The sequence below is a fragment of the Mauremys reevesii genome, linkage group 1 (assembly GCF_016161935.1).
Source record: "Mauremys reevesii isolate NIE-2019 linkage group 1, ASM1616193v1, whole genome shotgun sequence".
NCBI classification, from domain to species: Eukaryota; Metazoa; Chordata; order Testudines; family Geoemydidae; genus Mauremys; species Mauremys reevesii.
The window spans coordinates 232,972,875-232,996,903 of record NC_052623.1 but is presented as its reverse complement, the minus strand read 5'-3'; the positions used below and the strand labels follow the sequence as shown (position 1 = coordinate 232,996,903).

Below are 24,029 nucleotides of genomic sequence, written 5' to 3'. Positions count from 1 at the left end.
TATTACCAGCACGCGAAACCTTAAATCAGAATGAATAAATGAAGACTTGGCACATCGCTTCTGAAAGGTTGCCAACCCCTGCTATAGAGCCCTCAAAGCTTGCAGAAGGGCATTGTTAACACCATTCCCTACTCTCACTATCCCAGTTAAATACAACCACAGATTTTCTCTGTGTTCTTGCTAACACTTTGGGGTAGTCTCTTTACAGTGTGAAAGAAACCACTTATCCCATTCAGCTGCTTATGAAGTTGCTTTTCACACTTTTTGTCCAGGTCTGATTTTCAGTCACTCACCAATGATCTGATGGACATTAGTAGCTTTCAGGCCCATTAGGTCAGGAAGTTGGTCTATGATGATTTCTCTTTCTGCTGTACGCTTATGCACTCGCTCAATGCTACGCCTTTGCCAGTCGGTCCAATAGATGTAATCTCCCAGCAAAGTGAATCCAAAGATGTGAGGCAGCTTGTCCTCCACCAGAACTCTCCTGCTACTGCCATCTGCATTCATGACCTGCATAGAGACACAAAAAATTGAATGAGAGAAACCCTGCCAATATGCAGAATAATTTCTCCAGACAGCCCATGATTAATAACTAAATTTTTCAACACAAAATAAAAAAAACCCTAACTAAACTATCAGAAAGGCTTTTGGCAAATCCTCCATTCACAAATCCATGCAGGACCTGTCCATCCTTATAACCAAAATCCAGATAAACAGATCCTAAAGGGAGGTTATGACTCAGCAATCCTATAGTAAGACTATGCAAGAACTGCTATGCTAGTTCAGACCAATGATCCATCTAGCCCTGTATTCTGCCTCCAACAGTAGTCAGTACTAGAGCTTCATGGGGAATAAACAGAACTGGGCAGTTGGAATGATCCACGCCATCTTCCCCCCTCCTAACTTCTGGCAGTCAGAGGTTTAGGGTCACCCCAAAAACAGGGTTACATCTCTGATCATCTTGGCTATCCTCCATTAACTTATCTAGTCCTTTCTGAAACCCTGTTATACTTTTGGCCTTTACAACATCCTCTGGCAAAGAGTTCCACAGGTTAATTGTGTGTTATGTGAAAAAGTACTTTTTCTTGTTTGTATTAAGCTTAGTGCCTGTTAATTTAATCAGATGACCCTTGGTTTTTGTATTGTGTTGAAAGAGTAAATAACACTTCTCTATTTTTTCCACACCATTCATGATTACACAAACCTCTATCACAGTGATACCCAAACTTTTCCTCTTACCCCCCTCTCCTCTTACCAGTAAAGGAATGTGTCCACACTCTGGGCTTGGAGCAGAGTCATGGCTAAGCCAGGGGCCAGGAGCTGCTCTAGCATATGTCTCCCCTTAGTTATGTCTCTTCTCATTGAACAGCCCTAATCTTTTTAGTTTCTCCTTGTAATGAAGTCATTCCATACCTCATTATCTTTGCCGCCTTCTCTGAACCCTTTTTCCAGTTCCACTATACCTTTTTGAGATGTGGCAACCAGAACTGGACACAGTATTCAACATATGGGTGCACCATGGATTTATATCGTAGCATGATGATATTTTCCATCTTACTTACCACCCTTTTTCTAATAGTTCCTAACATTCAGTTAAACTTTTTGACTGCTGCTGCATATTGACCTGAAGTTTTCAGAGATCTATCTACGGTGATGCCAAGATCTTTCTTGAGTGGTAACAGCTATTTTAGGACCCATCATTATCCATGTGTAGTTGGGATTATTTTTTCCAGATGTGCATTACTTTGCATTTACCTATGTTGAATTTCATCTCTCTCTTTTTTTTTTTTTTTTTTTGCCCAGTCACTCAGTTTTGTTTGGACTTAACTACCTTGAATAATTTTGTATCATTTTCAAACTCTGCCTCCTCAGTTTTCACTCCCTTTTCCAGATCACTAATGAATGTGTTGAACAGCACAGGTCCCTCTGTTGTGAAAACTGACCATTTATTCAAATCCTTTGCTTCCTATCTTTTAAACCACTTTCTGATCCATAAGAACAGTCTCTCTTATCCCACGACTACTTAGTTTCCTTAAGAACTTTTTGTGAGGGACCTTGTCAAATGCTTTCTGAAAATTCAACTATACTATATTGCCTGGATACCCTTATCCACATGCTTATAGATACCCTCAAAGAATTCCAATAGATTGGTGAGGCATGACTTCCCTTTACATAAGCTGTGCTGACTCTTTCTGAACATACTGTGTTTACATATGTGCCTGATCATTCTGTTCTTTAATACAGTTTTTTAAAACCAATTTGCCCAATAGTCAAGTTAGGCTTACCAGCCTCCAACTGCCAGGATTGCCTCTGGAGACATTTTAAAAATCACCACATTAGCTACTATTTATTTTGTGATCCCATATTAGGCATATCAGTCACACATCCAGTCCTATACCTCTGATCTGCTTTCTACCGTATCTTTATTGCTTTTAGTTTTAAATGGGAGGGACACTGTGATCTGGAGGATGAATACAAGTTTAGAATGGCAGGAAGTCCTGGCTCAGCATATAGGTCAGTTAGCAGTCCCGTCTATGACAGCTTAGTCCAGCTCAGGACAGATGATAATATTCCACACAGCAGGTTCTGCAAACTAGAGAGTTTGGTAGAACTAATTGTATCCATCATTTTGAATAACAAACCATTTTTGTATTCTTTATAACTAAGTTCTACATCTTCTGAACAATAAGAATCATGTAAATCACTTGGTGGCTTTGGTCAAGACATATGTTCTCTACCTCAGTTTCCCCGTTGCTAAAACTGGGTAATACTTACCTTCCTCAAAGGGGCATTGGGAGGATTAACTAGTCTTTGTACAGCATTTGACCATGTTAAAGCACCGGGTAAGTGCTAAATATTACTAGTAAATACATATTGATGGAGGTGGAAGGAAACTAATATTTTAAAAGACATATTTCTATGCCAATGTAACAATCATGTTACAACATGATTTGATATGATTACTGAATTGTGTGCAAAGAGAAATCACTACTGAAATATACTGCATTTACTTTAAACGTTTTTCCATTTGTTTTCAATAAACATTTTAGGAAAGACTTTTCCTTTTACTTGCATGCCAAAATATTGTACAACTAGTAAAATTCATTAATTTTTTGGAAAACTTTATGAAGTATCCAGATAGGATTCTCATCCCTGCAACACCTCAAAAAGTACCCTCTTCTAGAACCTACAGGGTTACCCAAGATCATCTGACACAACCTCCTTATTTTGGAACACTGGACTAGGGAAAGCAGAAACTTTTGAATCACATTCACATTGTTTTAAATGAGTCCTGTGCACCACTGGAAGAGCCCTGAGGGCTTCCTACTCTCTCCATGACCCACTCCGAAGATCTGTGTGCAAAGACAACCTTCAGAGTCAGTCAACACCAATGCATTAGCCAGGGGGCCACTGTTTTGTGGTTAGAAAAGCTTCCTAGCACTACGGGATGAGCAGCCTGCCTCTAGAGCATGCCACCCCCACTTGCAATCCTCAGGGCAGTGGGGGTCAGGGTGAAGGGGGAATGAGGAAGAAGAAAAAAAACCAAGTCTTTCTTGGCATAATGCAGAGCCTGCTGGTTTTTTTGTTTGTTTGTTTGTTTGTTTTAATAAGTAATTTCTAGTTTCTTCCAAATACTTTGCTAAAGTGGTGGCTGGGAATAAAAATTAAATATGGAATACCACCATAGGCTCCAAACATTTTCTTTTTTATCAGAAGTGATTATGTCGCAAAACTGTCTGGTATTGCTCAATTTTCCCCATCCCACATTGGGAACCCAATCCTGTGAGCCTTCCCTCCTTGGACAGAAATCCTTCTGAAAACAATAGAAGCTTTGTATGTTTGCTGGCTTGGAGGAATGGGCTCTAAATTTGTCTTAGAAATAAATTCAAAATTACTCCAGGAAATGGTCACATCAAAAAGTTTTAGCCCATTAGTGTACACTGTATATTTACACACACACCACAAAAATAAGGTAGGCATTACATTTTAGTTTGTGAAGTTTATATTGCTACAGGCATTAAACCTGTGCTGTTATTCTACTTCAGAAACTTTCAACATCTGCTGACTTCCCCCATTTTTTCTAGCTGCATGGCTCCCCGACATACTTTTTTTGACAAATGAGGTGCCTGAACAAAAGATGGCTGCTTAATTGAAGAACCATGAAACTGCTCTAAAAACGTCTATAAGGCAAGCTGTGACTAACACCTTTTGCTCAAGCCACCAGTCTCTCTAATCAGTGTGCAGAGCCCCCTTTTACAAAAATTTTCACTGGTAAAGAAAACATCTCCACCCTTAAGTGAAACTCATCATCCACATTTTATCTTATCAGCATCTTGCTGACTTTCACAGTTGCTCTAATTCTTTGAGCTGACTTCATTTTTTTCCTCCCTAAGTCATAAAGATAAGCCACTTGTCTGTAACTAATTAATTCACAATAATTAGTGCTTGCTAAGCAGAACAGCCAGCTATGGGGCATGCCTAGACATAAACAGATCCTGTAAGTGAAAGTGACCAAATAAAATAAACAGTAGTCATCATTAAAATGTCACCAGTTACCAAAAGTAACCACCACACTGCATCAGCTAAGCTACCATACTTTCACCCTGTACTTAACAATAGAACACAACTGTGGTATCAGAGACAGTGTCATGGGAAACTGCTGGTAAAATGATCATTTAAAAAGTGTGCACTGTAAACTAAATGGAAGCTCACATAAGCTTTAAATGGCAAGCGAGGCTACTAAAACAGCACAATCAACCATCTACTTGCCACGAAAGGAAAGTACGTGAGGGGAAAGGGAGGAGAAAAGAAAAGAAACCATTACCTAGCCGTTTGTGAATATCTGGTTTGGACTGTATAAAGAGCTTACTTACCTGCAACTGGAGGTTCTTCGTGATGTGGGGTCCATATCTGTAGTCTACTGTGGGTTATGCATGCGCACCATGCACCAGGAGACAGAGGTTGGGGTTCCCTATCATATGAAAATGCCATGCAGCACTGTATCGTGATTTTCCCACTTGAAGTTGATAGCGAAGTGACTGCTGAGGGAGCGTGAGAGTACATTCTGCGTCCTCAGAAGCTAGGCTGCAAATAGAGTGATCTGACTGCTTCTGCACACAGAGAGGTAGATCTTGCTCCGCCTTGCTTGTTAATGTAAAAGACTGTCATGGTGTTGTCTGACATTATCAGGATATGGTGAGAGTGGATGAATGGAAGAGAAGATTCACATGCCTTCTTTCTTGCCCTTAATTCCAGGGCACTGATGTGCATTCTGGACTCTCAAGTTGTCCATGTTCCTTGCACCGTGTGGTTGCCCACATGGGCTCCCCAACCTAGTAGGGACACATCTGTAATGTTCAGCAAAGAGGGGAGAGAGGGGACCCACATACATACATGATGAGGATTTGTCCTTGGTGGGAACGGTCAGCGTGAGGTTTGTGGAATGATCATTTGGGGAATAAACCAACTGTAGCCATGTTTGAAGGCAACGAAGGTGGAGACTTTCGAATGGAGTGATGTACGTGCATGAGGCCATGCGGCCAAGTAGGGACAGGCATGTTTTGACTGTTACCTGAGGGTTGCTCAAGATGTGAGCTAGGATATTGTTCATGGTCTGTAACTTGTCTCTGGGCAAGTACACCCTTGCAGTGACAGAGTTCAAGGTTGCTCCAATGAAATCCAAAGATTGCATGGGGTTAAGAACAGATTTTTTCAATGTTTACTCTGACTCCCAGTGAGGAAAGGAAGCAGAGCATTATAGAGGTTGACGTATAGGCTTCTTGGCATGATTTGGTGGTGAAGAGCCACCAAAGTATGGGAAAACAATGTCTGACATGAGCTGCTACCACTGAAAATATCTATTGGAAGTGTCTGGAGCCCACAAATCTGCGAAATAGTCTGTGGTGGGATAAATATTGATGTGAAAGGGACGGCAGTACCAACGGAGCAGGGTCCGGAGCGAGCGGAGCCCAATGTTCCTGGCCTTCTTGTCTTATCTGTGGGCCTTACGACATCTTAAGTCCCCATGGGCTGAACTGGTGGATTTGCTTTCAGGCACAGCTGATTTCTTTGAAGTGGACTTAGAGGAAGACTTATTCCCATGCTTATGAGAGTGCTTCCTAACTTTCCAAGTAGGCTGTGCCATGGGGTGTGTGGGGCTGGATTCCCTGGCACCAGGGTCGGATTTTGGAGCAGGAGGCATGCTACTTGCTGATTCAGACCAACGTATGGAGGGTTCCCAATTGCGGTCTCATTGCTTTCTCCATGAGATACTTGCGGAAATGAAATGCTCACCCTTCTTGGGTATGGCTGGGGAAGGACTGGCAAATTCTGCACCAAGCCATGATGAGAGCTTCTCCCAAGCAGCAGAGGCAGCATTGGTAGTTATCATTGACTGAAAAGGACTGTAGACAATGTCACACCCCAATGGTTCCCTCCCTCAGGGAGTCCCCTGGGGAGGCAGATCAGCATTGTATGTTGCTAACGGTGTTGCAATCACCGCAAGGCATTTTGGGAAGGGTTAAAGGGTTAAAGGTGTGAGTGTAGAGTGGAAGATTCCTTTGCAGGTTGCAAGAGGCCAAAGAGGGAGAGAAAGAGCAAAAAATGGATTAACTCAATGCTTCAGCTAGTTCAGTCCAAAAATAAAACGCTGGCCCCAGTCTAAGGTTACACCGCTCGACTAGAAGTCTGCAGCTGCGTTCATATCTTACCCAACCCCAGTCAGCCATAAGAAAGGAGAACTACTCTGAGCAGGACTGCAAAAATTGCAAAACCTAGCGAGATGGTAGAGGCCAGCAAGGGGAAAAACAACTGTGTCTCATTCCTGAAGCCGGTGTGTTTTGGGAAAGCTGGAGATGCCGCAGAAAGCTGGTTTGAACTGGTACAAAAAGCACAAAAAACAGAGATCCCTAAACAAAATGCCCCCCCAAAACCCAGGACTTAAAACCCTCCTAAGAGCTGAAGCAAGTTGGAGATTGACAGCGAACCCTGGACAACCTGTGCACAGGACAGAACTCCTGTCCACTTCTTCCCCTCACGTTACACCAGGGCTTGGCCAGCCTCGGGTAGTGCGTGGGAGTATGAAAGCAGGTTAGGGCTTGGGGCACTAACGCTTTCTTCCTTCCTCTAGGTGACATGGGGAACCCTCAGCGCACTCTGCTGTTATTTTATTATTTTATTAATAAAACTTTAAAACTTAGACCCTTGGTGTGCTCCTTCATCTCCTCCCCTAACAATCCTATGGCCTCAGCCTAATTACCTGACACCTCAGGCAGATTGGTAACATAAAACTGTGACAACAGCAGGCGCAGAGTTTGAAACCCAACGTTCTGGGCACAGTCTGATATCCAGCATATGATGGGTTCCTCCGTAGCTTAATGTAACTCTAAAAGATGCTAAAACTATTAAAATTACTAAATCTATAAACGTTAAGAACTATTAAAACCCAGGTCTTTCTCTTCCTCTGTTACATCCAACTGATCAGTCCCCAGTTTATAGCAAAAATTCTTGTTGCATGACCTTTCACTTTGTACTTTAATTTCATCCCACTTCTGTTACTCCAATTTTCAAGGTTGTCCAAATCTTCTTGTATGATATTCCAGTCCTCTTCCATATTGGCACTACTTTCCAACTTTGTGTAATCCACAAATTATATTAGCACACTCCTACTTTTTCTGTCAAGATCATTAACGAAGATGTTAAATAACACTGGTCCCAAGACTGATCCTTGAGGAACTCTACTAGTAACCTCCCTTCATCCTAGCAGTACACTTTTCAGTATGATCCGTTGTCTTCTCTTTAACCAGTTCCTTACTCACCTTTCAATTCTCGTATTAATCCCCATCTTCTCCAATTTAACTAATAATTTACAATGTGTAACTGTATCAAAGACTTTACTGAAATCCACGCAGATTAGATCTACAGCATGTCCTTTGTCTTGAAAATTGGTTATCTTCTCAAAGAAAGATGAGGTTACTCTGACATGATCTACCTTTTGTAAAACTATGTTGTATTTTATCCCAATTACTGTTTACCTCTATGTCCTTAACTACTCTTTCAAAATGTGTTCTTTGTTCCTGCATACAATTGAGGTCAAACTAAGAGGCCTGTCGTTTCCCAGATCACTTTTTCCCACCTTTCATAAATATAGGTAACATATTTGCAGTTCTCCAGTCATAGTGTATGACCCCTAAGTTTACAGAGTCATTGAAAATCTTTGCTACTGGACTTGCAATTTCATGTGCCAGTTCCTTTGATACTCTTGGATGGAGATTATCTGGGCCCACAGATTCTGTCCCATTAAACTGTTTGAGTTTGGCTTCCACTTCAGATATGGTAATTTCTACTACCACATCCTTATTCCCATTAACCAGCCGGTCACTATCCCCCAGACTTCTCATGGCCTCGGTTTTTAATAAGGGTAAAGTATTTGTTTAAGTATGGCCCATATGTAGATTATCTTTAATCTCAACTCCCATCCTCTGTGTTTAGCAGTCCCACTTCTTTCCTTGTTCTCTTTTTATTTATATGACTAAAGAACTTTTTACTATTGTTTTAAATTTCCATTGGAAGGTCCAACTTTGCTTGGCTTTTGGCAGTTCTCACTTTTCCCCCTACATTTTCTGACCTCCAGCAGGTAGCTTTTCTTGCTGCTCCATCCTTTTTCCATTCCTTGTAGGCTTTCTGCTTTCTCTTAATAATCTGTTTGAATGCTTGTTCATCCAGTTGGTCTGTAATCTTTCCTTACCAATTTTTCCCTTTGCTCAGGCCTTCGATAGTTTCTGCATCTTTACCTTCAAATAATTCCAAGCCTCCTCCACATTCAGATACTGGAGTTCTTAGGCCCAGTCCACTTCCCCAATTCCCTTAATTTTGTAAAGGTTGCCCTTCTGAAATCAAGGACCCTAGCTGCAGAACTATTTTTGTTTATCCTTCCATTTAGCAAGTGCGTAGGACCATTCATCATCTCCTGATGCACAGGACTGTGATTCTCAACACCATGCAGGACATGGTGGATGGATCTGCAGCAATGGGTTCCCAAACTGTGGTGGGGCACCAGACAGCATGCTCATCCCTATTTTGGCACCAGCCCGCCTTGCTACTGAGTACTTCAAGAGAAAGGTTACTTTTCTTTAGTTATACAAGCAATGATGGATCACCGAGAATTCTTCATTGATATCAATGCAAGCTGCTACCGGAAGAACACAGGACTTAGAAAGCTCAGAAATCTGCAAGCAGAGACATTCTTTCCCAACCGGCAGATTACCATCAGTGATGTTGAAATGCCCACGCTGATCCTGGGGGACTTAGCCTACCCCTCGCTCCCTGGCTCATGAAGCTGTGCATTGGCCACCTTGACAGCACCAAGGAAAGATTCAACTACTGGCTCAGACTGGCTAGGCTGTGGAGGAATCTCAAACAGCTCCTGGCTTGCGGCAGTGCTGGAGTCCCGTCCCCCGCCCCCCCACTGTTCACAACAGGGGCCGCTATTTTGGGCTCCTTAAAGGTACCCATAGTGGTTTGGAGTGCTGGTGGGGTCTCTGCCAAGTATGATATGCAGGTCTGCAGCTCAGTACCTGATCTGCTGTTGTGCTCCCAGGCCTGGTATCCCTGACAAAGTTCCTTCACTTTCACATGGCACTGCTGCTCCTCTCTGTTGTACCCCTTTTCCCACATCCCCTGTGCAACATGCTCGTAGATGTCCATGTTTCTATGGTTGGTCCGTAGCTGCGCTTTCACAGCCTCTTCTCCCCACAGACCAAGGAGATCCAATACTTGTGTATTCCAGGCAGAAGCACGCCTAATCCTACATGGTCTGTTAGGCAGTTGCACACAAGGGCGAGCTCCTAGGTGTGCAATCAGGAAGAGGCATTCAAAAAACATGTGGGAGGCTTAAGGGGTGGATGTGGCTTCTGTGAACCCTGGACAATGGAGTTTAAAATTGTAGCCAGAATGGTCACTGTTGCAGGGAATGGGGCATTGTGGGACAGCTGCTGGAAGACTGTTAGGGTCAAGTCAGGTCATGCAGTGTCTACACTCACACTATGTTGTCCTCTGTGGGTCAACCATGGTTCTATGCCATTCAGGGAGGTGATTTTACTATACTGCTGTAAATGGGTGCTTAAGTCAGCTGGGGACAAATCTGAACATAGACACACATACACAGACTGACACAAGGAGACTTGCGTCAACTTAACTTTGTAGTGTAGATCAGGCCTAAGTAACTTGCCCGAGATCACTCGGGAAGTCTGTAGTGGAGCAGGGAATAGAACCCAAGTCTCCCAAGTCCTAGGTGGGCAACAAGAAAACCTGGTTATTTAAATGATTATTTAAACTTGGTTATTTAACACTGGTGAAAGGTGCTGGATTGGCAGTCCAGGTACAGCACGAACTATGGCCGTGCAACCTTGCCCACATATGCCCCAACCCTCACCTGGAAGGGTGAGGGCATAAATCAGGTTCCATGCCCATTCAAACCATAACCATTCGGCAGAGACTGGCAAGAAGTGTTGTCAATTAGTGACAACTGTGGTGAAGAAGTTTCTCAAAGTGAATATCTGTCTACTAAGAGCTGGAGTTAGAGCAGCACTCAGTCCATAATGACCAAAGACAGCAACATTTAGTTCCTACTGACCTTGGCTGGATTTCAAAAGGTTTTAAAAGGATCCCAATTTGTGGTTCACAAAACAAAAAAGAACCAGAGTGACATAGGAGGGAAAGCAAGAAGGGACACGGGGATGATGCAAAAGAGAAAAAAAAAGTCACAAATCAACTCATTCTAGAGGATTTCAACATACACTCTTCAGACTTTGTGGCACCTCAGAGACCAACAAATTTATTTGGGCATAAGCTTTCATGGGCTAGAACCCACTTCATCAGATGCGTGGAGTGGAAAATACAGTAGCAGGTATAAATACAAGGACTCCTCGTTGTTTTTGCTGACAAGGACTAACACAGCTACCACTCAAACTCTTCAGATGGTGAAATTCGGGGAACAATCAGGTCACAAGCTGATCTTCCTTGCATGTGTACTCCTCTGAAGGATCCCAGACTGGATTATTCAGCCAAATTGATAACCAGGCCCTTTGAATCCCTGCTTAAGAAACCTGCCTTATAATCTGAGCTAGTGTCTCCAGTGGTTTGTGCTGCTTTAACCACAGTGTGGTGTGGGTTTCACATTCTGAGGCCGTTCTAAATACTTCATACCACAGTGAGAATACAGGCTACAACAGGAAACAGATGTGGCTTAACCACAAATGCTACCTTTACTGAAAGAGCAAGTAGTTCTATGGAAAGGGGGGGGAGGAAATCACACACAAGAAATGCAAATTGTCTTTCTTATAGGCAAGGGTCTTGCAAGTCAGTCAAACAAAACAATATCAATGCAAAACTAAAAAAAAAAAAAAAGAAAATCAGCATGTTGAAAATAAAATGAATTAAAACAAAAAATAGTGGCCATATCTTAAGATGCTGATGACCAAACAATGTGAATAATAATACATACAACTTAATATCTCATAGTATTGTTTTCATCTGAAACCAAAAAACTGCAGAGTGGAATTCTGCACCAGAGCTATTTGTTTGGTGTCTCAAGTTTTGCCAAATATTCTAGATGTAATTCACTTCTAACTACCTACAACAACTAAGTGATACAAGTGGGCCAATGCAGAGACATTACACTTCCGGTGGCACTAGCTGACATTTGACTGGTGGTCTCAATCTAGTCAAAACACCCTGACCATTTCATCAGTAAAAATTCCATTCAGTTACAATTAGAACAGGCAGGTTTGGCAAATCATTACTGTGGTGTATTGGCAGAGTTATATGCAGGGACCCCAGTGATGTGACCTTTCAACATTTTCAGTATTATCTCTATTACCATTCTGAAGATTACCTTAGCATCATTTCAGGACATGACTGAAAACACTCTTGGTGTTCGGTTCAGCTTACCCGATTATGAGAGATTTTTGTTTTATTATTTCTGAAGAAAGGACAATGGTTTTAATACTACGTATTGTGGTCACTTCATGAAATTAAAAAAAACATTTAATAGGCACCGTGTTGCTGTAAGAATAACAGCTTTAAAAATAATTCAAAAGAATGCAAGACTTCCCAATAACATTTCATATCAAGTTGTCCCTCCTCAAAACTGCCCTCCCCCCTCCAAAAAAAACAACCCCACACTCCAAATAATCAATATGCTACACACTCCCCTGGAAACTCTGGCACTGTCATAGGCAGCGTACTGAGCTGGATGGATCATTGGTCTGACCCAGTATGACCATTCTTAAATTCAGATTTGGCCAAGTTTGCAAGGGCTTACACTCAACTTGATGCAGTGTAGTTGTAGCTGTACTGGTCCCAGGATATTAGAGAGACCAGGTGGGTAAGGTAATGTCTTATTGGACCAACTTCTGAAGATATTACCTCACCCACCTTGTCACTCAACTTGTGGCATTCAAAAGTTACTGTGTTTTGAAATGCCATCATCTGAGCAACTCCAAAATGTCAGGGAATGTTCTAGGCATCGATGGGCACAACCCTATTGATTTGGGTGAAATTCAGAAGACAGGAAAAGGACAACGGGGGACATCCAAAGCCCCTGGCATCTGGTTAGCAAACTTAGCAACTCCAATCACCTCTGCAACTGTCTATAGACCAAAGAACCAGCAGATGGCAGCCATTACCACCTTCCAGCATAACACACCCATCTCAGCTCTGCCCTTCCTCGCAACATGGTTTAAAATGTCGACACCCTGAATTACTTATCTCCCACAAAGAAAGAACATAAATAAGAATGGTGGAGGTAAGGGGGAAAATGGGGGCACACAAAGAGCCTCTAGCATGGAAGGGAGAATGGAGAACCCTGGTATGGGTGAGAAAGTGACATGGAGAACACAGAGCCCCTGCCATGGGGAGCATGGGAGTTTCAGGAAATACAGTGGTCCAGAAAGGTGGCACACAGGGAGCTCGTCGGGGGTGAATGCAGGAATCCAAGAAGCCTCTAGTGTATACAATGTGCCCATCTTACACAAGCAACAAAGCGTGACCCTCTAGTTCAACTATTTTAATTGTTGAGGGAGTTATTAGTTGGTCTAGCATGGGATCTGTACATGTGTATACACAATAGTACGCAAAACTAATATCATTACTTTGTATGGATAATACTTGTGATCTGATGGCAAAGGCGGCAGATTTTTAATAATTCTACTCAAGATATAATTGTTCTTTCCGTGCTAGGTGTTACAAAACCTACTGTTGCTCTCAGACAAAACACTAAGTGTATAACAAGGATATCACCAAAAAACTATCTAAAAATATATCTTTTCTGCATTTCCTTTTCTATTACTGCAGACATCATAAACATTTTGTTCCACTTCTGTTATTGCAGATATTGAATAAACTCACTCATTTCCCATGAGACAGCTTCACCCAATGCATCAATTAAGCAATGTCTCAAATATAGCATTTCTAACACCCTAATTACTTTCATGGTGATAAATTGATTTCAGAAACAATGGATTGTGTTATCATTGGGATTGACTCAGGCCAAAGATACCCAAATAAATAGGGGAAAAAACCAGCTTCTGTTTACAAACATCTTGACAATCAACAACGACATCCTCTAGGAAGTCTCAATAATACAAAAGAAACTACATTTGGTAGTAAAGGATCAGACAGAAATTACAGTTGAAATGAAGGATAAACAGGGTTGAGAGCACAGAGACAACCTAAAAAATGTCAGAGAGAGGCAACAGCTATATACAAATAAAAAAAGTTTTAAACGGGCAAATAAGTATTCCTGATAATGGAAGAGAAACGTCATGCATTCAACACTTCTAAAACATGGTGGAATGACATCAAAGGGGTACTGTATTAAATGGGCATAAACTATACAAGAAGAATAGATTAGATTGTAGAGGTGGAGGGTGAGCACAACAATTTAAAGATTCCATGAAAACACATCAGAGTGGAGGGGACCATAAAGTTTGGATATAAATCCCAAATAATAAGAATAGGAATATACTACTAGGGTTGTATTACCACACTTTAGAGAATGAAATATATTAGGTTTGTAGCGTTGAGGGTGATCAGAGAGACAATTTAATGAGGCAATAAAAATGGGTGATTTCAACTACCCACATATAAACTGGTCATGTGGGTCAAAGCTCATGGAACAGCTACTTCCAGAGCACACAAGAGAAGTTACTCTGGATTTAATCCTAAATCCAACATCCATCTCAGCTCAATGTACAGCCATGCTCATAAAAGCAAATAAAGTGTTAGGATGTTTAAAGAATGTGGAAAAAATAATGGAAAAAAATACTCTGATGCCATTCATTATATAACTAAATGGTAAACCTTCACCTGGAATACTGTATTCTGTTCTGGTCAACCCACCTCAAAAAAGATATAGGAATAACAGAAAGTTCAGAATCAGACACAGATTTTTTCACATGAAGGAATCTTGAAAAATTACGATGTGGCCGTTTAGAGGGGAGAGGATTAATAGTTATTCCACAATTTTTCATTAGAGTCATTTTAGCACTTTTGTTTAAAGTATCTAGTCCTGGCCATTGCTGGAGGCTGGATAATGAGCACAAGTCTAATCTAATACTTCACTTCCCAACTACTATGAGACAAGAAAACAACAAGTGTTCAGGGCAGAACAGTAGGATCTGAGCTTATGTTCCAATCAGTTACGCAGGTGCAAGTCTATTAAAGGCAGTGGGTATGCATAGGCAGAGGTAAAAGTGGGTTGGTACTTACTACCTTACTATCACACCTGTGCATAGGTGTCTCTGAGGGTATAATTCAAAGAGAATGGAGTTGCACAGATGTAGATGAGGATCCAGTGTGGCCTGATTATCACCAATAATAAAGGAGTTTATGTGCGAGAAGGAAAGAATCTAGTCTAACTTTTAGAGTCCAGGCAGAGTCCGCAAGACCTACACTTAGGAAAAATCTTTTACAAATCAATATCGCAAAGCCTTTTGCTGTCTCAAAATTATTTTTAAAACAGTAAAATGGTACCATGTCTGCAAAGTCAGGCTGATGACAGGCAGTATTCTTACTGCACATAGTGGAGTCTACAAACAAGGAAGAGGGAAATTTTCACTGTCTTTTGGGTTTTTTTTAAAGCATCAACAACCTACCTGCGAGTATGTAAATCACAATGAAGGAAGTCTTACTGGTGGGACACCACTCAAGAGTTCTTTGAGCACTAACCTACAGAAGATATTTTTAATAGGTTCCCACTATATTTTACATTTATAAACCCCTCACTAAGACTAAAAAGGTGATGGAGCAATGCTGGGCCAAGAACGCCCTGCCCCATAGCAGCTACAGAGCATGTTTGAAATGGAGGACCAGCTTAAAATTGGAGTCTGGCAGTCAAGCTGAGGAGAATGGAAAGGCTGTCTGCAGGAAGAAAGCCAGATAGTACCTTCTGAGACACTGGAATTCACAGGGGAAAGCCCGAGTGGGCAGCCAGGCATCTGACCCTTTTCCTCTCCGCTTCTCTCTGACGAGAGGGAAGAAATGGACATTGAGGGTATGTTGCAGTTAGACACCCGCAGCTGGCCCATGCCAGCTGTCTCAGTCTCTCTGGGCTTGGGGCTGTTTAACTGCAGTGCAGATGTTGGGGCTTGGGTTGGAGGGTCCCAGAGATAGGGGTGCAGCCGAGCCTGAAAGTCTGCACTCCAATTAAACAGCCTCTTAACCCCAAACCTGAGTCAGCAAGCATGGACCACCTGTGGATGTCTAACTGTAGCGTAGACATACACTGAGAAGTCCTGACAGACTGTGCAAATCACTGAGACTGTCTGAACCACCTTCCACAAGGAGGGAAGCAGAGGGCTGTGACCACACCCCAAACTGAAGAGAGCAGGGTGGAGGTTTGGAAGTGTCCCAGGGAGGCTTGTCTGGGGTGTCAGCTAAAGCGGATGGAAACACCCTTCACCCTTGTGCCCTATGCCGGGACCCAGTGAAGAATGAGGGCCTGTGTCCCCCTACCCTTCCCTCTGACCTAGTCCAACTGCGAGCAACCCGGAGCAGCACAGTAACTTGGCCGCCAGGCCACCAAATGGCCCGACAAGGCCCCCACGCCCATTCAGGACCTTGGAGACCTGCTGGCCCCTAAGTGACCCCGCTACAGAGCCTCACATGAAAAGCTCCTCACTTTGGTAAGTTATATCAATAGTAGAACTTGCAGCATCCCTTCCCCTCATTTTAAAATATGGAATATCTACAAAACCTGAACACTGCCTCAAACCAGAATGAACTTTGAGGCCCTCCTTCAGCAAAGTACTTATGCACATGCTAGAAGTGCTTTGCTGAATCAGTGTACAGTAACTCCTTGCTTAAAGTCATCCCAGTTAACGCTGTTTCGTTGCTGCTCAATTAGAGAACATGCTTGTTTAAAGTTGTGCAATGCTCCCTTATAACCTTGTTTGGCAGCCGCCTGCTTTGTCCACTGCTTTCAGAAAGAGCAGCCTGTTGGAGCTAGTGGTGGGGGCTTGGAACCAGGGTGGACCGGCAGCCCCCCTAAGTTCCCTATGCAGCCACCGCCCAGCAGGCTATCAATTGCCAGGCAGTTCAGGTGTCCCTCCCCACACTGCTGTGGTGCTCCTGCCCTCTACCTTGGAGCTGCTCCCGGGAGCCTCCGCCTTGCTGTGCAAAGGGGGGGGGGGAGAGGGGTGCCAACATCAGGGTTTCCCCCACCCCCTGCTCCCAATCCTGTACCTTATCTCCACAGCAGTGAGGGGACACGAAAGGGCTCAGGACAGAGAAAGCTTGCTGGCAGCAGCTGCTGTCTCAACTTGCTGATCTACTTAAAAAGGCAATGTACTTAGAGTACGGTCACAGTACTTAAAGGGGCAACGTGCGTGTCTCTCTCTCTCTCTCTCTCTCTCACACACACACACACACACACACACACACACACACACACACACACACACACACACAGTGTCTCTGTCTCCCCTCCCCCCATTCATGCTGCCTTGTAGAGTGTGCGGCTGCATTAACAACAATGTGTTAACCCTTGAGGGCTCAGTCGATTGCTAGTTCATCATGTAGAAGTAAGGCATTCCCTGGGAAATATCCCACCCTCTGACTTCACCACTTCAACCAAGCTTCACAATCATCATTGTTGTGTACAGTATTAAATTGTTTTTTTTTTTTTTGAGAGAGAGAGAGAGAGAGAGAGAGAGAGAGAGAAATATAGTCTTTTGTCTGGCGAAAAAAATTTCCCTGGAACCTAACACTCCCCCTCCCCCATTTACATTAATTCTTATGAGGAAATTGGATTCGCTTAACATCATTTTGCTTAAAATAGCATTTTTCAGGAACATAACTACAACGTTAAGCAAGGAGTTACTGTACGTATCTCATTTGTGTAATATACCAGGGCCAGAATTAAGAGGCAAAGCAGTTTCAGATGTATGCTTCATCTGCATTTACTTCTATCTACAAGAGATATTGGTTCCTCTAAATGTAGCTATACAAAAACGTGTGTATTTCAACTTGGCAGGGAGTCAACTGTTCCTACCTCCAAAAGTGGGGGTTGAACAAAAGCAATCACGCTTGTCTATACATCAGTATTTCACAATATACAGACATAGGAGACACAGAATTTCTCAATAATTTTTTTTGAATGCTTGGAAAACAAAATTTCCTTATTAGGGTACTGATGAAATAGAGGGTGTTGTCATCAGAGGAAAATGCAGCCCTACAATTTCAGGATTAGAATGCAGAATGGAGCATTCTCCAGATGCTAAGCTTTTAATTCCCTGGTCATACACAATAAGGTCTTCTCTGTTCAAGACCTTTGTACCCAAAAAAATCTTAATAGCTTCCATTTTCTGTTCCTGTTGAAGTGGTGTTCTGAAAGCATGCGTGTTCTTATTCTGAAAAGAAGCAAGATATAAAAGACGTTTCCCATTAATCATCAGGGTTAGGGAAATGCTAGGCATGATAAATGGAGCTGGGCATACAGAAACACTCCAAGTTAGAACTGCACTCAAAATCATTAGATAATGGTTGGATCTGTATGGGAAGCACACAGTCCTTGCTCAAAGCCCACCCTAGTAGGTGTATGTCTGTTTCATCACTGGATTTGAGAAGAATGGAGAAAAGGAAAGAGGATGGATAAAGGATAGCTGAAGCAAAAACACACTGAAAAATTGCAAGGAAATCAGCTGTATCAATGTGCTTCCTCTAAACACAAAGACGCATGCGCTATATCAATACAGGTTTTGCTGGCCATTTTAAATCCAGCCTATGTCTTAAAACAGGTAGCATACGTGTCCAGAAGACAAATATTCACTTGAGCAGGAAAACATAAAACCAATTCAACAGAGCAGATCATACATTTTTAACCTCATAGCACGGCAGGAAAATGCTTTAAACCTGTAGCAAGTCAATGAGAAATCTTCCCCACTGGTAAGCACAATAACAGCCATCCATTTCAATAGAAGTTTATCAGCAGTGAAACCTGACCGAGATAAATGAGGAAGCTTTTGAGCCACAGCCTGCTTCTGCCTGCTGCAGGCTGCCAGATAAAATGGGAACAAAAGCTCCCTGCTGCACCCCCTACCAGTCTCCATTAACCCCTGCTGATGTTTTATTATCGTCTGGGGGCTCCAGAAAAAATCAGTGCGTAAAAATAAATAATAAAGCACGTATGTGGCACAAACAAACCAGAAATCTGGCTTGCAGGAGACACTGACTTCTTTAGTGATGCAATAAGATTATTATTTGAGTAATGCCACACATTGAAAAACAAAAAAGCAAGCACTATTTAATGATTTTGCATGGAAAATCTACTTGTATACAATAACGCGTAAACACACTGAAATGTCTCTCTTTGTCCATACACAAGGTCACTTATCAAGCCATGAGCAGGCTGAGTCTTCCTGACTACCAACCAGTTCCAAATTCTATGATTAGCCCATGCATAAGGCCCTTAATTTTCAGTTTTTATTTTTTTTAAAGAACTTCACAGGAATTTATCAGTATTTATTCTAAAATTTTTAAAATGGGTGAAAAATAATTAAAAATCAAAAATGAAGGGCAGTGGGCAAGGCAGGGCAATAGAGTGACCACCTTTTCAAAAGGCAAAAGCAGGACACATACAGGTACCCTGCCTTCTGTGTGGTCCTGCTCCTCCTCTTCCTCCCAAGTACCCAACCCCTGCCCCTTCTCTTTCCCCAAGGCCCTGCCTCCTGCTCCTCCTCTTCCCCCAAGGCCCAGCCCCTGTGGTAAGACCCCAGGGAAACCGGCCTCTCAGAATGGCTCCGTCCATTTCCTGGGGCCACGCTGAAGGGTATGGGTCAGGATAGGGCTTTGTCCAGCAGGGAGCTCAGTACTCACAGAGTCTAACTGCTGGCTGGTACACAGTAGGGGAGCCAGATGGGGACGGAGCTGGGTCCCAGCAGCCAAAACCACATGCACAAAGTGCCATCCACTTCCACTACAGGACAGAGCCCCCTCCCCACTCCGCCCCGATCATTCAGTGTGATCCCAGGAAGCAGATAGGGCTGAACTGAAGGGCAGGGGCCAAGAGGGGATGCAGCCTTCCACTCCCTTTCTGTGCCTGGCCCCATCCACTTCCTCCACAAAAAATTCCTGGGTCCTGAAAAAGCTAAAATTGGGTAAAAACCAAATACTGACTTTCAAAATCCAGGACTTTTTTTTGGAGAAAAATCAATAAATACCGAAAACAACAGGCTACGCAACATCTCAAATTAAATTAAATTAAATTCTGAGCTCCTTTTTTCTCTCCAAGGTTAAAGGATCAACTTATACTAAGGCTACACAAAAAGTGAACTTTTTTTTGTTTTAAACAGCAGAGATCTAGTAATCTCCTTAGCACATGTACCATTTTGGTGATAATGATATTTGGTAGTCAGTTGTTTACAGTCTCAAAGACTTGTACATTAGACACAATGAGAGACCAAATTTAGCCCAAAATTGAAATTTATGAATATTGGCCTACGGCAAATAGAAATGTTTCTTGTCCTCCCCCTTTGCTCATTTTGCCCTTCTCCATTTCTTTTTTAAATAAACATTATAATGGAAAGAAATGAAAGGGAGAAGGAGAGAAACCTATCCCCCCTGCAATATCTGAAACCCTAACAACATTGTGCTAAGCATATAAGAACTTGGAAATGAAATTGACTAGAAATATGTGAAAATGACCATTTTAAAACGGTCTGAATTGAAAAAAGCACAAACAGTAAAATGAACATATGTTTACATAATTTTTCCTAATGTGTTATTACCAACGTAAGTAAGGAAATCTGTTTTTTTAAACATATAGGAACATAAGAACAGCCATACTGGGTCCAGACCAAAGGTTCATCAAGCCCAGTATCCTGTATCTGACAGTGACCAATGGCAGGTGCCCCAAAGGGAATGAACAAGCAGGTGATCATCATGTGACCCATGCCCTGTCACCCAATCCCAGCTTCTGGCAAACAGAAGCTAGGGACACCATTCCTGCCCATCCTGGCTAATAGCCATTGATGGACCTATCCTCCATGAATCTATCTAGCTCCCTTTTTTAAAAGGTGTCCTTTTTAAACAAATCCTCCCAATAGCAACTCATCCCTGCTCCCCAAATCTATTACCTGGTTATTATTCCCCATTTATAAATAGAGAAACTGAAGAAGAGTAGTGAAGTGACTTGTCCAAGGTCACATAGGAAGTCACTTGGATAAGAATTAAGGAGTTCCTTATTCAGAGTAAATCCTCCACACCCACGCTGCCTCCTGAAGACCTTCAAGGCAAATATATCAGTGTCTATATCTAGAAAAATGGAAGTGGCTCTATTGTTTTAACTGTGTAGAATTAATTAAAAATGCAATTAACAAACCTCAATTTTGTCTGTTTTCGCATCTCCCCAATATATTTTGCTTTCTGCATAATCCAGGGCCAGCCCATTTGGCCAGCCAAGTGAAGTATTCACCAGCACAACTCTGTCTGACCCATCTAATGCAGCCCTTTCAATCTTTGGAATTTCTCCCCAGTCAGTCCAATACATGTATCTGCAATGGAGAACAGAAGAGAAGTTTACAAATACTTTAAAACCAATGCTTTCAACATTCATGCAGCTCATCTCTCATACCCCCAAACTAAAACTGTGTGATCAGAAGACATACAATAAAGACCAGTGCATTTCTAGGACAAATGGACATGATTTCTATCACTGAGGTGGTAAAATTGAACTTGTGCAATATGTCCTCAATGGTGCTGATATGTGTAAATGCACTGGTCAGTTTAAGAGAATTTCCATAACAATCCACTGCATTTTTCATAATTGTATAGCCATTTTTTTTGAGCTTGAATTAATAGCCAATTCTACTTAGTTACTCAAATCTGGAAACACGGGCAAAGACCAGAACGAAATAAAGAGGACGAGTCAATAAGCAGAAGTAGTTTATTCATCCCCATTTGGTAACTTTCAGATAATCCAGATTTTTTAATTTCAAGCGAAAAGAGTATATGTAATATTCATGTTCCACTACCTGCGCACATGTACGTATAGACATCAGTTCCTATTTTACTAAATTTTTGTTTGTGTTTTACATTTGGGGACAGGGTTGACTTTTTTAAAAATCTTTTTCAGCTTGAGATGTACAAACACAGTGTTAAACCAGAACTGACACTAAACAGTTCTGATGTAATTTATTTAGTAATTTTGAGAAATTGCAAAATGAGAAACAGGAAAAGAATAGGAGGAAGAGGTTGAAAAAAAAATAATAAATTTTAGCTTTGGAAACGTAAGACCTCCCGCAAATCAACTGGTATTAAAAATCACTTGTTCTTAATTTTTCAAATCAGTGTATGTACATCTGCATAGCCCAAATAATGTTACAGTTAAAAGTCAGATGAGTGAAAGTTTGAGTTAACAGCATGATAAAAAAAATTGGTATTATTTATACTCTTCAATACAGACAGGCCTGAACGCCACTAGAAAGATCACTAGGGTTTGTATTTTTTGTTTGCCTTTTAAAGAGACCATAGTGTATTTGGCATCAGCGTGCTACAATGAATCTCTGCCATTACATTTCTGAATGATACAACTTTCTAATGACAGGTTTCAGAGTAGCAGCCGTGTTAGTCTGTATGTGCAAAAAGAACAGGAGTACTTGTGGCACCTTGGAGACTAACACATTTATTTATGCTCAAATAAATTTGTTAGTCTCTAAGGTGCCACAAGTACTCCTGTTCTTTTTACAACTTTCTAAAACATTTATAAATAGTTCCTTACCCAACCATGGGATCCAATACGATTGCTCTCGGTTCTTCCAAGTCTTCTGATATCAAGATCTTTCTCATAGTCCCGTTAAGTCTTGTCACCTCTATGCGGTCAGTACCGGTGTCTGTCCAATAAAGGTTTCGGGCAACCCAGTCCACAGCAATGCCATCAGGATGCGCAATCTGTGCTGTGACAACGAACTGACTAGCTGAGCCATCTATGAAAGAGCGGCGAATGGCCCTCACCTCATCATCAGTCCAATAGATGTATCCTTCCACGGGATCATAGTCAATAGCAATGGCATGGCGGATGTCCTCCAGCTGCAAGACAATGTCTGTAAAATCTGGGGTATCCAAGGAAATGCGCCTCAAGTCCGTCCTGCGGGCTAGGAGCAGTAACTCGGTGGCACCTGAATATATCAAAACCAAACAAAAAAAAATACCCTTAACTCAAAAATTGCACATGATAAATATGTAGATTCTGAGCAAGAGTCTCAGCTGGTACAAATTAATGTGGCCCCACTGACTTCAGTGGTACTATGCAGATTGATTTGCACCACTTGAGAATCTGGCTCAAAGTTCTTCAGTGTGAATTTTGGATCCAATGCTGAATGATTCCCAGGACATCTGAAGTTCCTTTCTGTAGAAATGGACCATTAAAATCTGCATGACATTAAGAAAATTTTGATGAATACTGCTCTTTTGGTCCAACTTGAATTGTACATAGTATGTACATTTTGCGAAGTTTAATATATTACAGTATGCTATAGATATATAGACTTGGCAGAATTAGATTTTTGTATATATAATTTCAATGGCTAACACCTGTTTACTTTTAAGATTTTTTTAAAGATTGTTAATCTATATTTTCAAAGCTGTGGAAAATTAAGGGAGGATCACAATTATTTTAATGACAGCAGATGCTGAGATTCAAAACATAAAAGCTTTATAACTGTTACAATACAAATTGTCAATATCACATGTCAAAATATACAAGGTAAAATATCCTTAAATCAAATTAATAAACTCTCAAGCAATATTTTTCTTATTCAATCTGTAAATTTTAATTATAAATGGAAATTCCCCGATGAAAAAGTATGTGTGTATGGTGAAATAAATATTTACCAATAAAAATTAAATCCTTCCAAGACTCTGTGTGCGTGTGTGTGCGCGCGCGTGTGTGTTTAACATACGGATTAAAAGAAAGCTGTGAAAGCAAATCAACAAATCTGTTGTGACTATATTGGAACCAACAGTTGGCTACCCTCTCCTAGATAAAATATCTGGTGGAAATAGGGAAAAACCTCTCATTAAAAAAATGTGCGTTTAAACAGTGAAATACCTACGAAACAAGAAGTTAATATAAAACAATGAGAGTGACCTTCCTGTGAAAAATTCCTGTGTCAATCAACCCTGCTTGCTTAACAGGGGGAAATGCACTATATTGGTGGGATTCACTCATATTAAGCTGGATGAACTCTTCATTAACACATCTAATGAAAGAAGTCTATAGCAACATGTGAAGACCACTACTACATAGGCTTACAAAGTCATGCTGAAATAAAATGTACTAATGCCTTTACAGTCTTTAGATTTATAGAGGGGAAAAAAACATCTGTTCATTTATGCTGTAGATGATATACCTCTACCCTTATATAATGCGGTCCGATATAACGCGAATTCGGATATAACGCGGTAAAGCAGCACTCCGGGGGACGGGGCTGCTTTACCGCATTATATCCAAATTCGTGTTACCTCAAGTGGTT

The 24,029-nt window shown here is 41.6% G+C and overlaps 1 protein-coding gene across 3 annotated transcripts in view; it reads right to left on the bottom strand.

The window, feature by feature from the left end:
* LRP6 (LDL receptor related protein 6) overlaps positions 1-24,029 on the bottom strand; it is a 197,169-nt gene that overhangs the window by 52,121 nt on the left and 121,019 nt on the right. For all 3 annotated transcript variants that reach the window (XM_039545877.1, XM_039545884.1, XM_039545895.1), the window contains 3 exons: positions 22,277-22,673; positions 20,879-21,050; positions 294-510 (listed from right to left, as the gene is read on the bottom strand). In XM_039545877.1, the coding sequence (XP_039401811.1) occupies positions 294-510; positions 20,879-21,050; positions 22,277-22,673 (786 nt within the window). The remainder of the gene's footprint in view (positions 1-293; positions 511-20,878; positions 21,051-22,276; positions 22,674-24,029) is intronic.